The sequence below is a fragment of the Stegodyphus dumicola genome, chromosome X1 (assembly GCF_044657685.1).
Source record: "Stegodyphus dumicola isolate Sdum_Otavi_A_Nest chromosome X1, ASM4465768v1".
Lineage (NCBI taxonomy): Eukaryota > Metazoa > Arthropoda > Arachnida > Araneae > Eresidae > Stegodyphus > Stegodyphus dumicola.
The window spans coordinates 38,594,732-38,610,380 of NC_140780.1; the positions used below are offsets into that span (position 1 = coordinate 38,594,732).

At 33.6% G+C, this 15,649-nt stretch overlaps 1 protein-coding gene across 2 annotated transcripts in view; it reads left to right on the plus strand.

Moving 5' to 3' along the window:
* The window catches only part of LOC118183904 (uncharacterized), a 188,232-nt gene that overhangs the window by 109,716 nt on the left and 62,867 nt on the right, over window positions 1–15,649 (plus strand). For both annotated transcript variants that reach the window (XM_035353510.2, XM_035353511.2), the window contains 2 exons: window positions 3,589–3,721; window positions 13,341–13,491. In XM_035353510.2, coding sequence (XP_035209401.1) covers window positions 3,589–3,721; window positions 13,341–13,491 — 284 coding nt within the window. The remainder of the gene's footprint in view (window positions 1–3,588; window positions 3,722–13,340; window positions 13,492–15,649) is intronic.

The following is a 15,649-nucleotide window of genomic DNA, read 5'->3' on the forward strand; positions in this document are numbered from 1 at the left end:
GGTGCTTATGCACAGTTGTAGAATTGAGTCGAAAGAAATGAACATGTGAAGTGCACTCAATTCTGAATCATTGAACTTCAGTCATATTAGAAACAAATATCCTATACCAAACAAAAATGTTCATGTCAAAACAAGATGTATGCCATGTTGGATGTACCAAGGCGCCTATGTACAGGGTGATTATAATTAAAGTTTAAGTTTCAAAACGCTATAAAAAAAGAACCACTGATGAAAATGATGTGAAATTTGAAAGGAATGTTATTGAAGAAGGCGGAACGAGTATGGCAGAAGAAAAAATTTAGTTTCAAAAGTTAGCAACAGATGGCGCTGTAAGCGGCAGAATCATGACGAGAAACGAGAAATGTTTCGTAAAACAACGGCTAAGGTGGCAGTTACACATTAAAACGCATTGACAAATTAGAATTGTTGAATAATTTTATTTGCATGACTGTACATATCACATCGGAAGGGACAAATCGGTTGGTTTCAAGAGTTTTGCGGCGGCATACCGCATAAGAACCATTCATCAAAGAAGTTCGGAACTGTCGCAAAACATGTTCAATATTGTGTCCACCGTTGTGTGCAACAAGTTGAAAGCGACAAACAGCATGTTCCACGACGGATCGCAGTGTCTCCGGGGTGATGTTCAGAATGTTTTGCGAAATGCGTGCCTTTAATTCCGCTAAATTTGCAATTGGAGCATGGAACACAACATCCTTCAGATATCCCCACAGCCAGAAATCACACGGAGTAAGATCAGGCGATCGGGACGGCCAGGCTGTAGGGAAATGACGGCTGATAATTCGAGCATTTCCGAAATGGCGCCTCAGCAGCTGCTTCACAGGATATGCAATGTGCGGAGGAGCGCCATCTTGCATAAAAATGATTTCATTCACACATCCACGCTGTTGCAGAGCTGGAATCACGTGGTTGCGCAAAAGGGACGCATACCTCTGACCAGTGACGATTGCGGTAACAGGACCGGAAGCACCCGTCTGCTCGAAAAAATATGGTTGTAGGATGACTAATGCCGTAAAGCCACACCATACCGTGACCTTTTCAGGATGAAGTGGTACGGGGTGCGTTGCCAGTGGATTTTCTGTTGCCAATATTCGACAATTCTGGGTATTCACGTATCCTGTCATATGGAAATGGGCTTATGGTCATATGGAAAGTGGATAATGAATGGCCGTGGAAAATTTCCGTCTCCCTAGCTGTCAGGTCAGAAGGAAGCAACTCCTGCACATGGCCAATTTTGTACGGATAGCATTGCAGGATGTTTCGTACCTGTCGTTTCGAATTTTTGCATAATTTTCTTTAGACCTACGACACTCATTGGACCAACGCCTTCTTTTATACCCTTCAGTGTCCTGAATTTTTGCAGAGCTACTCTTGCACAATCATCATTCTTGTAATACAGCTTTACCAGCAGAGCGCGGTCCTGCAGTGAAACACCTATGGCGAACGCCTGAGTCGCAAAATGAGGAACAGCCTGGTACCTGGCGGCTTTATAACACTGAAATTTAACTAACATTTTAATTTACGTCTTCTTCCGCTTGCAGCGCCATCTGTTGCTAACTTTTGAAACTAAATTTTTTCTTCTGCTATACGCTTTCCGCCTTCTTCAATAACATTCCTTTCAAATTTGACGTCATTTTCATGAGTGGTTCTTTTTTTATAGCGTTTTGAAACTTAAACTTTAATTATAATCACCCTGTATATGTACATGCTGGTCACAAGAAAAACTTCCCTGATAAATGAACTCCTAGCAGCCTATCTAATCAACCAGTTTAAATGAAATGTCACATATTTTTATTTAAAGGTATGCACTTGAGATGTGCATACATCTATGTGATGATTTAAAACAATAGAGCTATTATGGTAAAAAAAAAAAAAAAAATTATGCCAAACCCCTTTTTTTGTGTGTGCAAACTGGAAAACAATAAACAGCACTGGAATGATACCATGTATGACAGAAATTGCTGCCTTAAAATGTGCACAAAGAGTATTGTAAAGGACCATGACAACACAGAGAGGAAGCAGATTGATGCACTTTGTATAATTCACAGGTTGGACAGCAGAAACATGAATCGCAGAACACCATATGCAAAACATTGCTTGTGCAAAATCTTAATTAAAGTGGTGTGAGAAAATTGTATGTTAGTCAGATGTTCAAATGTGCTAGCAAGATGACACATAAAGGAAAACACTGAGGTGAATTGATAAGCTGTTTTATCTGAATGAGGAAAATTCTGCTAAAACAGTACGAATTTATTGGTGAAATCACAAGTTGAGATGAGGCCGATGTTCCATTCAAAGAAACTGAATGTGATAGACCGCAATTCAGATGATCATATTTTCCTGTTGGCACTATTGTGGAAGTGCATAGTAGAGTTGCTGAAAACTACAGTCTTCAAGCTTCTGTGCTTTTTTCTGTGGATGTTTTCTTATCAATTCCAGCATGTGCAGATATTGAAACCTATAGATGAGGACTTTGCAAATTTTTCCTTATTGGATGTGATGAAGATTGCAGGTGGCTGCTGTGGATATTATGGATGGCAGAGGTGCATTTCTCCTTAACTGGGAACGTAAACTCCAAGAACTGCATTCACTGAATGACAAAATTTCTCATAATGTGGCACTATCACCTTTACACAAAGCTGAAATGACTGTATGTTTTAGCATTGCAAGCACATTTGATCTTGGTCTGTACTTCATTGAAGAGGTTACTTCCACAGGTATGAAAGCTTGCTGCATTCCAAGTGCTCAGTATACAGCAGTATTGCAGAATTATGTAATTCTAGAACTGCAGTAGTGAAATGACATTAAAGACTGTATGGATGCAAAATGGTTCTCCTCTACATGCTCCCACGTGTGTTCAGAAAGTGCTGCAACATCACCTTCTACTGTAATTTTGCAGCTTCGTCATCACCGTGACCCTCCAACCTTACTCTGATGGATTTCTGGTTTTGGAATTATCTGAAATCTACAATGTGCACATTACATCCTTGAGATTTGTGAGTATTGAAATATGCCATAAAATGTAAAGTTATACAGATTCCTCCTGTGATGTTATGTTTGTCATTGTTGTCAACAATCTCTCGCATACATACATATCATCTGTGAAGGTGAACACGCATATTGTGTGTGAATGTTGAAAAGTTGTAAGTTCAATAAAAGTTTTTTCTGCCTCCTGTTGTGTATTGTCATTGATCCTTTCAATGCTGTTGTTTGCAAATGTTTTATTCTGGCAATTTTTGTCATTATGTGTATCGTTCTAACACTGTTGATGGTCCTCTGATAAGCTGATCAATTTGTGCAATAAAAAAGTGGGTGTTGCCATTTGTAAATTTTAAAAATTTTCACTCTTCCTTGTAACCATGAAAGCTGTATTTTTTTAGTCATCACAGTCTTGAGTACATACCATCAATTAACAATATCTTAAATTTCATTTGGATTGGTTGAGCAGATAGGGGTTTTTATATATAGGAGAAGTTTCTTTATGACCACCTTGTCTGTATTCTTAATTTTGTATGCTTTATTCTTTGACTTTATTTCTCCACAGTGATAAGTATTTTCTCTGTTTAGGTATGCCTTCATATCAAGTGCAGAAGACTATGCTTGATAGCAAAGTTTTTATTTACCCTGAGTTATTGCCTGCTACTGCATTTCAGAGACAAATTCAAAAGAAAAAAACTTATTACTGTGCAGCAGAGGATCAGTAAGTTCTTTTTAAAAAAAAAAAACAAAAAAAAAAAAAATCATTTTGTGAAACGTTAACTAAAGTAATGCAAATTGATGAATATTTGAAATGTATTAAAAATATATGCATGGGACTTCATGGGGTTCTAAATAAGAAAAATGTATTTTTGGTTCAGTTTGCTTCTTTTGGTTGCATTATTTATGTTTATGTAATTGTAATAAGTTGATGTATTATGAAATTCATTGTGAGAATTCAGAGAAGCTGGTGTAATTTGCTTATTTTTGATCCTCTAAAATTATCAGGAAAATTAATGTTGAAAATTGATCATTGGTTGCAATTAAAATGTACCTACTTGTAGACCTATGGAGTTTATTCTGATTGACATAAACTTAACATTAATGATTGAGTGGAAAAACTTAACATACATGCTATTCATGACATGGAGAAGAAACTTAGGTAAGCACAATTTAAAATTTCAGTATCCAGTAGTGTTTTAGAAGAAATGTTATCCAAATCAAATAATAATAGTATATTCATGCTATAAAAGGTGAGCAGTTTGTGGACAAAATTATTTTGTATGAAGGAAAAAATGCACACTTTTGGGAGTTGTGTGATAAAAAAACCTAACTGAATTATGTGAATATCTAGATGTGAAAGAATAATGTTAACTCTTTTGCGACAAAAAGTGCAAACGCACGTGTACCTTCCAGATTGACTGTTTCTTTCACAAGCATCTTCCAAGGCCTGGGGTTTTTTTGCTAAGCCTAAATCCACGAAATTATGGGAAAATGAATGTGTTGTTTGATAATGTTCTGTAGAATATATATGTGGTATAATGATTTATATATTTTTTATTTGCATACTTGATGTACTTGATATTTTTTTTTTTTTTTTTTTTTTTTTTTTAGTGTTTCGTGTTTGCTTACCTGTTAGTGACTTTTGGCATTACACATTTTACAACTAAACATTTTACCTAAAATTTATTTTTTTAAAGCAGGGATCTACACATAGTCCTATTTTAAAATCCTTGTATTCATAATAGGGCATTTACCTTTTTGGTGATTTTGGAGGCAGCAGAATAAATGAAGCATCATCTTTTCACTTTCTTAGAACTTTCATTTCACGTTCTTTTTCTGCAAAACCAATATCACATCAATTTTCATTTTAGGCAGAGGAAAGTTTTCAGGCATTTTTTCCTTCTCCTCATTATAGTCCCCCAAGTATTTGTTTCAAGTCTAAAGAGTTCATTTGCCAATGATGGAGGCCTGAAGAAAAAAAAAAAAAAAAAAAAAAAAAAAAATGCAAATATTACCCTTGACTAGGAAGCTCTTACAGTAGATTTAGGTACTCTTTTCCCATATAATCTTGAAGTTCCTTTTAACCCATATAACCTGTTTCTTTTCCTATATAAATGGTAGTGTTACATATATAACCTGATTCAGATTAACATAATTTGTTAATTTTTTTACCCTTTGTCATTGTAATGCTCCCAACAGAACCATTTCAGATAGACAAGGTATAATTCTCAATTAGGATCTGGACTACAAATGCAAACACTCAATGTTCTAGCCCCTCCGTGGCGAACACCATAACATTCATTAACAAACACCACGTGGATCTAAGGAAACACAGCAGTTTAGCCAAAAAAAGAAATGTCAGTTGACCTTCATCAATGCACATTTACAGAGCCATCACGAAGCCTATGAGTTGAGAACATGCCTTTTGCTTTATCTTTATTTAATCAAAATCCAAGTGTGTATGAGTCATCTTTCTCTTCTTTTGCATATATGGTCAAATATACATATATCTCAAATCCTATGGACATATAATGCCATCCGTCCTGTGCCAAAAATGTTCCAGAACTCTGATGTGAATATTGTTGCAATATTTTCTGACATTAGTTGTTACGTCATTTTCTTCCTTCATGTTCTTACGGGGTTCATGTGGATTTGGAGTAAATAACGACGACAGCACTTTATGGAATATTGAAACACACTTTATTTACCAATATTAATTAGGACAGCTCCAAAACACTTTTACAGTTGTCGAAGATATACTATATATATGTTGGAACAATCAGCAACACAGCCTTCACATTGTCAGGCAACAATGGTGGAGACAGCTCCACTGCAATGCACAAGAATACAGCTCCCGACTGTCGCCAGTCGTTGTCGGAACTCCACGTTGCAACTCGCGATGGACTCGACAACACACAGAGCACATCTCCTGACTCTTTGGTTCAGTCGTTCCAGGAGCTTAACACACTCTCTCGACGATGGACCAACCGCAATACACTAAGAGACTCTTCGATGCACTCGACAACCCACTTGGCACTCGCTGCCCGGCTGTCAACTCAATCGACTCCGCACGGACTGACTAACTCGAGACTAACTATCTCACCCTCACTCTCCACATACCAGCAGGGTTTATATATTTTTTGGCTTCGAGAAGATTCTGGGCTAAACCGGTAAGAATTTGTTCTAGAAGGTTCTACATCCGTCCATGGCACATTGCCAATTTTGTCGCCAAATGGGCGATTTCTCGCCAAATGTAACAATCCTGCCCTACCTTGCCATTTATGGCAACCCTAAACCTACTTTTCTGAGAAGCTATCTTACTGCTCCTGGACATTTCATAAAAATATGTAATAGGTGGAAAGTTGAATGAGAAAACACTGTGTTACAGCAGCCAGGAAATGAGTGTGTTTCATGCTAGCATGTTTGCATGACAGATGGCGCAAAAGGGTTAAGAAAACATGATTAAGAAATTTGAAGAAATTAGAGTTGTGCATGCTTTCAAGAAGGGGAGGACAGTTGATGACGTGTAAAATATCAGGTGAAGTATTTATAGCTGTGTTGATAGACTTGTACGTGCACAAAAGCTTTGGTCTTCTTGCAAGATAGAATAACATATATGTACTAGTCATTGAGCAAAAGTACTACTTCATGTCTTCTTCATTGATGATTAAGGGATTGTCTGCAACTTTTCAGATTTATAGCCTTTTCTTTCTCTGGGCCTCAATTTCTGTGGCTTTGACAAATGCAGATTCATGAAAAATCATATTTATCAGAGAAACATGCATCTTCCGTTACAGCTGTCGTGTACCATGTTACTGATATTCCCAACAAACTGCTTCTTCCATGTGTTGATTGTAGTATCTACACTTTCACTTCTAATCAGCTCAAATGCGTGCATTTTGAACACATGCCATTATTGTTAAACAAAGTTTTTTTTTTTTTTACTTGCATTTTTAAAAATGCCATATTTTCATTTGGTGGCAAAATTTGGAACTCCCTCCCAGAAATATATTTTTTTCATGTTCTAAGTAACGTATATGCTATGTTTTATGACATAATGCTAATTAGAGCAGACAACTTTAAGCAGTGTTACTTGTAATTATTCCATACCATCTGTTTTCAGAGTTTAAGAATTCCTTGTGTTATCATTTTCATAATTAGTCATTTAACATAATTTTTTCTATTATGCAGTATAAAGTCCAAGATCAGGACTCATCAGGACTTTGGTGATTTGGGAATTTTCCAGATTTTAGATTGTCAGTTTAAATCAAATGAAACAAAGTACAGACATCATAAAATTAAAAATCTGAAATATTTGTTATGAAATAATGAAGCATTTATGACCTTTATTGAATGAAAATTTGCCAAACCTCCCCCACAGTATTTATTTTTTTTTATTAAACATTTTTTTCAATTTAAGTTGCTTTGTTTTTTGTGTGCTAGTACTTTAATGTTATAGATAGACATAATTTCATGCTGAGTTACAATGTTCAAGTCCTATAATTACTTTGTCAAGAATTCCCACCAAATTCTTGATTGAAATTTTCTTGTCCTAAAAAACATCTTAGTCACTCTCTTCATTATCAGCGGTGAAATTTTCTGGATTTGGAACCATACTACACATTTTGCCATTCATTAGTTAATTGATTATTGAGGCATTCTCATCTCAATTTAATACTTCTGTTATATCATCTTCATTTGTTACCACTTTCCCACGTTTCTTCACAAATTGTATTAGTTGGAAAATTTAACTTTTTGTATGCAATATCCCCAAACCTTCAAATTCGTAGCAATGATCATAAAGCTTAGAGAGTATATGTTATATACTATTTATGATGTATCATGAGACTGGCGATTAAAGACATGTTCTACTAAAATTTGTCTCGTTCCTATCAACTGAAAAAATTAAGCTTGAATTTTAATAGGTTTTTTCCTTATTATACTTGGATATGCTACCCATATATGCTTAAGGCTGCTATCACACGTCGGTTTGTTTCGGAAGGACAACTGTTTGGAACAATTTTTCTGCTTTGTCACAACAGCCAATCACCATAGATTGCTTTGGGGTTAACACAGGAGAAACTGGTTCCGCATTACAAACAAGCTGATAGCATTCGAAGCTGATAGCTCATTGGTTGAAAACGAACAACCTGCAATTTTTTTGGAAAGGACGGAAAAAGTCACACGTCTTTCTTTCGATAGTAAACCAGGCAGAAAAATTGTCCGAAACAGTTGTTAGTGTGAAACAAACGCTGTGTGATATGGGCCTAAGGTGTATGAGTCTTGATGAAAATGTATAATGGAAGAGTATCTTTAAGGCTTATCAGAACAACAAATCAGTTATTCTTATTTCAAGCACCATTAACTGGGTTAAATGAATATCATTTACAAAATCTATTTTTAAAAATTTTGATTAAAATTCTCATCAACAGACTTCACACTTTGCAATATGCAGTTGGCTTAAATTTGTAACTGTCCTAAGCATAATGTCAGCATGAAAGGTTACCATGCTAATTGCTTATTTAATGCAAAAATTGTTCTAGACATTACTGCCTGAGTCATTTCTCAAGCTTCCATGACTTGATGGTCAAGTGGTGATGAAAGAAAAAAATAATTATTTACCAGGTTGGCGTATGGGTTGATATTCAGTAAGCACAAATCAGAGATAAAGTTCGGTAAAATGTTTTTCCTTGAGATATATGCCAAGCAGTAAAGTGGTTACAAAGCCAAATTATTGATATATATTTATTCTAATTAAATGATTGCACTTCTTCAACATGGAGATAATTTATTTAGTGCTGAATTGAAATTAAAAACTAGGACTCTGCACATTATGAAAAAACATTTACTATGCAGCATTCTTGAAGCATTACACATATGCTACTTTGAGAATCTACTTTTCCCTTTTTATTAAAGGAAAAAAAAATAAGAAAAAAATTAAAATGCTGATGGTTTTTAGGAGGTCTGGATGTTGGGATTTTGTACTGTGTTACTTATTTTTATTACATTATTAATTTTATGTTAATAGTGTATTATGCACTACTCATTAATAAAGCAGTGAGAAACTTACTTCATAAATATTATAAAACAGAGAGATGAATCAGAACTATTCAATATTTCTTTCCTTGAGTAGAAAGTTCTTCTGTGTCTCAATACTGTGTACTGGTTCTGTTTTCCAAAAGCAGTGCTAATTATATTGAATCCTAATTATCAGCACGTTTGACAAAAGATGCTTGTAGTAAAGAACATAGAGAAAGGGTAAAAATATCAACATTTAATTTATATTATTTTCTGTTAGTAGTGTTTTTTTAACATTTAATAAGTGAAAGAAATTTCAGTATGAATGTTGTGTCCTTGAAGTCTTTTTTGCTCAGCTTGATAATCATGAATAAGGTTAGAACAGTTTTTAACCCTTTGAGGGGCAGTATATAAAATAATTTCAGTTGTGGTAAAATTTTGCATGAATTATAACTTATAGACCCTAAGGACACAGAATTGAGACTTAAAAAAATCTAGAGTGAAACCCTTATAACTGAGAGTTAATATATATTTTATACCAGTGCCCCTCTAAGACATTTTTTCAGGTAGCTGCCAATTGTTAATTTTGGTTTTTAAAATTAATTTTGCATACTTTTGATGTGCGTCTGTAGAGATGGGTGCTTGTATACAGTTATATAAGTTTGACAACAAAAACTTTTAAAATTTGAAAAATAAAATTTATGTTTTTATGCACTTTGATGATGCAATCCAGCTGAACATACTTATGTGAAATATGGGTAAAAAGCTTTTGAACTTGATTTAAATTCAGTATTATTATTTTATAAAAAAAATAGCAAATATAATACTGCATGCTTAAACCATATCATGCTGTAACTGAACTAGTATAATATTACAAGGAGGGATAACTCAGCCGTAAAATAAAAAAATTGAAAAATGAAACACGACTCAGCTGAGAAAGTATGTTGCATTTTTGAAGTTATATTTTATGCTTTAGATAGTAATATGTGAAAAAGACCGTGCTTCATGCTATGATACCAAGAATCGCTTCCCCACACACACTTTAGATTATTGAAGACCGTAAGGGAACCTTTTTTATTTTTTGTAAATATAGGTTGTAATATATCTTTTTGTTCAGGAAGAAACACCGGTAAACAATTTTATTATTTGATACACCTCATAGCTCTTTATTTCGATTTTCAACCCCTTTGGCCTCCTAGGGGCTCCTTTTCAACCTTTATATAAATTTTGGTTTGCATCTAAAACGGGCCTCAGAAATATTTTTCCTCCTTTCACCAACTGTGAAAATTTATTTCGGAATCAACCTATTTGTATCCTAACCAAGAGGGCAAATTTCCCTTTTGTTCCCTAGTCTCATCTGAAATTAACAAAGATAATAGATACCCTAAAGAATAAAAGCAAGCTTTCAAATCAGGAGTTTTTGTAATTACACTAAGAGATGGATCTTAAGTGATTTCTGTTTCCCATATTTTTAAGTGACCTTTCTCTTTGTTGATCTTATCACAGAAAGGGAAGAAGGTGGGACCCCCAAATGACAAATTCATTGTCAAGCACCTCTTTTCATTTTCTCTGCATTCTAGGTTTTTGGAAAGCATGATACAACGAGTGTTATAACATACCACATTTAACCCCTACAATTGTGTTTGACCTCAGACGAGAATTTTGAGATAGATGAGTCTTTCTCTTGGGATAGGGTAAAGTGCTGAAATTAAAATTTTAGGTAAACAGAGATGAATGAAATTCAAGTGGAGAAAACAAAAAATAAAAAGAAGCTAATATACTTGTATTCAGTCCTAGTGCATGGTCAGTAAACGCCCCATCCCTTCATGAACATAATATTGAATCCTAAACAACTTATAAATTAATCATAAAAAATTATTATATCATAAACTGTTATAATATAAAGCAATTCTGTCATCTTACAGAGTAGAAAAGGAAAAGAAACATATTGCCATCTACTTGCGTGGTACCCTTAGTATGAGTGCTGGTATATATCATATACCGGTTTTAAAATCGTATAAATAATCTTCTGTTAATTATCACTTCTGACTGAAATGAAGTAAATATATAAGATTCAGCATGTGTATGTCATATATTTGCACAGTTTGAATTTTTCTTCCCCTCCAGTAGAATTTATGAATCTTTAAACATACCTTGAAAAGAGGTATATTAATTTCATAACTGCAAAATATTGAGCATTCGTAGGGTGGTGCTGCAATTTAGAATCGAGAGGGAAACACTAGAAACTGATGATTTTAGCTTTTGGTATAGAAAAATCAGCATTTTTTAGGAGGTTAAAAAATTGACAAACAACCGGTATATTTTATATACTGGTTCCCTTTAAAGGGTTAATGTAGTAGGGAATGCTCATATTTTTAGTGCAGGTGAGAAAAGGTGACCAAGAATATGTGACCAAAGATAAATGGAAAGTACCTTAATTTCTTATATTTAGCTGTATTATACTCCTTTAGGCTAAAAACTTGCACACATAGAAGTTTAGAAAATTATATTGATGCTGTTATCATAAGCAGAAACATAAATTATTATCTATGTTTGAGAAAGTGAAGCTATTGGAGTTACTAGTTAATAGAAAATATTTTAAAACTTTGTGTAGTTGCTGTGGGATTGGATCATTAGCTAGCTAAACAGAAGACAAAGCTTTTCTTTTCTAAAATTGGAGCCAGAAATGTTAAAGTGATGTAAAACTTTGAAAGATGCTTTTCTGTAATAGTATTTGTAGTTTTTAAACTATCATACATGCATGTGGAGTGAATTGGGAAACCTAGGGCTCTGCTATATGTTCACATGGATTTTGTTTTTCACCATTTTCTGTGGGTGAACAATAATTAGGTTTCCAAGGATACTAGTTTTAAAAAGTATACTTTTTCTGAACCTGCAGTGTTAGCCGAATTTGCAAATACCTTTTGAAATTTTGAAGCTTTCCTTGTACAGATATACAGAAAATATTACATTTCACAAAGTTCATATGTTATCACATACTGAATTGCTTTTCCTTTAGGGATAAATAGCACTATGTAAATATTGTGCAGCTGCCTTATTTTTTTCAGTCAGAGGAGATTGTTGTAGGATATATTTAGTTAGAATTGTAGCTTTTTCTAAGCAATTGTTAAAAATAATGTGATACGTAAAACTCACAATTTTAGATGCCTTTGATCAAGGACAAATAAGTGCTTGATCTTTGGCTCATTCAGTTTCAGGAATAATTCAAAAATTGGAGTTTTCTCATTCCATAATATCAAGAGTATAAAAAAGGGTATAAGGACTGTGGGGAAGAAAGAGTAATGAAGAAAACTGCAACGTACTAGTAACCTTGAATGATTATGATATCTGAAGACTAACTGTACCATATGTAGCCAGTGACACCAAATCTTAGCTTATTTGACCACCAAACTTAGTGAGGGATTGAGACAATCAATAGATGGACTGTACAATGCTGGCTTTGTTGTAAGGGCTTCAGAATCAGTATCACTTCTTACTTTACACCACTATAGTCAATTTTGTGCATGGCCACAGGCCTTTGTGACTGAACCTTTGATAATTAGAAGTGATTAGAAAGTTAGAGTGATTAGTCCCAAGGTAAGCTAAGAATGTAGCATCAGCTTCATGGAGCCTTCCACTTTCATATGCAACTACTATATAGCCTTCCACTTTTGTTATTCATCTTATCGAATCACTAGGATTTTTTGAAGCAGGAGACATGAAAAATATGCAGTGCCCTTGCTGGGACTCGAACCCTGGACCTCTCAAATATGTTCGAGTGTGATTCCAGTTACACCACAAAGGCATGTGGAAAGGAGGGAGAAAATACCTTATAACTTTTACCATTTTCGTATGCAACCACATATATAGCCTTTCACTTCCCCATACAACCTTCCACTTTCAGTTTCAGACCATTCGAATTAATTTTCTTAATGCAATGTTTTTAGATTCTGCCATAGAAAAAATTTAAAAAAAAAAAAAAAAAAGCTGCGAGCACACCAAAAATGCTGGAATTTTGCTTAAACTCCTGTTGTCAACACTATAAAAGCAGTGTACAATATTATCATTTGCTCAGATGGAAGTCATGATAACAAGCTGGACCCTTTGTTTATGACATATTATGGCAAAGAAAAGGAAGTAATAACTACTACATTGATTTATGTTTTAGAATGCAGGAATAATACCAAAAAGTCGTCCATGGGGGATCCTAATAATGTGTTATTGTGATATTAATTGTTATTGTGATACTTATTGTTAATTGTGATATTGTGTATATGTCTATGTATATTAATATAAACTTTTGAAAATTTTATTTCCTTTAGTTTGATTGCTTTGGGCTTGGAGCAATTTTCGTCCTGTGAAAATCCTGTGCATTACATCAGTTCGCTTTTAGTTCCAACTAAAACAGAGTATCAACTGAAAATTAGAATAAAAAACTGCAAAAATAAAGTAGACACAGATAATCCTATAAGAGTAAGATCTTCCTTTGTGGAAGCTCATTATATTTTTTCTACATTTTAAATAATGAGGTTTTGTGGTATTTTTGGAAAACTTTTTAAGAACATTTAAAATTTTTAGTTGGTTAGCTTGATAGATGATAAATTGTCTTCGCTTTTATATGTATTATCAAACAATTTAATCCAGTGGGCAGACTAACATTAAATAATTTCAAACAATAAATTAATTGTAGTAAAGTACATTTTGGATATTTGCCGTGGGAATGTATGTCCATGAAGAGCGTGTTAATGGAAGCTGCTGTTATTTTATCATGCAGAAAACTCTCATGCAGCTAACCTATTCCAGTTAAAATAAAACTCAAGATTAGGATTTTATTTACTTGATTTGGCAGATTGATGAAATAATGTCGCATAGTTCCATTGACATTAGTTTAGTACTATAATGCATGGTAGATCCAGTTTTAATGAGATACATTTTTTAAAGTTCCCCCCCCCATGAGCCATATTTCTATTACCAATTCTAAGAAAATTATAAGATCTTGTACTTAGAACAATGTCTTATTTTGCCCACAAATTAAATAATATAAAAAATTTTTTTTGATTGGATTCAGATTTTGTGAAAATTCTCTGTTGTACACTACAAAATGTCAAGGTTGAGAATAAAGATGAAGTAGAAAAATTTTGAAAAATACTATTAGTCAATATACTCCTTTCAAAGGGTAGTTAGTTTCCTTTTTTAACATTTCATGGTTTTACCACTGTACAGTTTCAATATTATGAAATTTCAAGTTTTTTGTAGAGAATGAAGTAGAATTTTTTTTTTTTAAATTCAAAAGTGATATATTAGTCTATACCTAACTTTTTAGATATATTACATTTTCATCTCGCAACTTAAAAAAAATTTCATGGTTTTTCACTCCACCCTAATATGCCATATCTTGTGGTTGTCAGTCCCCAAACAGCTGCTAGTATATTTTTCAATAATATTAAGGGTTCATAGATATAGCTTTCTTGTTATGTTTGAAAGCTATCTTACCCTTCAGTTAGTGGTTCTTACTTATGCTTCTTGAATCATTGTTGCTTGTTGTATATGTATATAGATTGTATTTCCATTAATTTGAAATTAAAAAACGAATAAGCTGAAATCAAGTATTCACAAAGAGAATGTAATGGTGGAATTTATTGTTAATGGATAGCCATAAATGTATTATGTGAGAAAGTTGTATAATTTTGCTTGAAAACAAAAACCAATATTTAAAAAAAAATTGAAAGTTACCAATTTTTTAAATAAATTATTGCTTTTTGAATTTTTACATGCAAAATTCAGGTAGTCTTTTTGTATCGAATTTGAAGTTTATAAACACTACATTGCATGCATTTCTATCTTCTCTGCCTTAAGGTTTAGTCTCACAGAGAACGTACTGTTTTAGGAACACAGAAGAAATGAGCATGATTGGTTGAACATTAGGCTAACAAATGAAGTGTATATTATTTACCTCTCTGTTTGAAATACTATTTACTGTGCATCTTTTTTCATTATCAGATGTAAAGAATAACTGGTCAAAGGTCAAGCATATCTGTATGAAATGCTATTTACAGCTACATATTTATGATTATTAGTAACTGATGTTTAAATCCATATAATGCACTGTAATAATATTAAACTACTTTAATAAACAATTCATTCATAAATTTTTGTTTTCCTGATGTACATATGGATCAGCTTTCCTGAAAAGTTCCTGTGAGGCAGATAGGCCTCATATGCCTTGCCATAATTTTTTTTTCAACATATTGTGTGTCTACAGCCAGTCTCCTGCATGCATAAAGATTTTTAAATTGTATGCAATGTTTGAAAAAGAGCTGCCATCAGAATTCTGTTTCATCTTATATCACAAGAGAAAGAGAAGATTTATCTGATTTCAACAGAGGCCAGAATGTTATAGCAAGATTCATTGGTCAAAATTACTCCAGCAATGCTGGCTGTTCACACTGTGCAGTTTTCAAATAAGGTTTGCAGGTAATCTAAAATATGTAATCTCAAGCCATTTATAGGGCTGTAGTGTGCAGTCTGGTAAAAACAGTTAAAAAGTTTCATAAAAACAAAGATTCTGTCAAACGTATCACAAAAGTTTTTACATTTATGGATTCGTTCTTCTAGCACAGGTGTTGGAGCT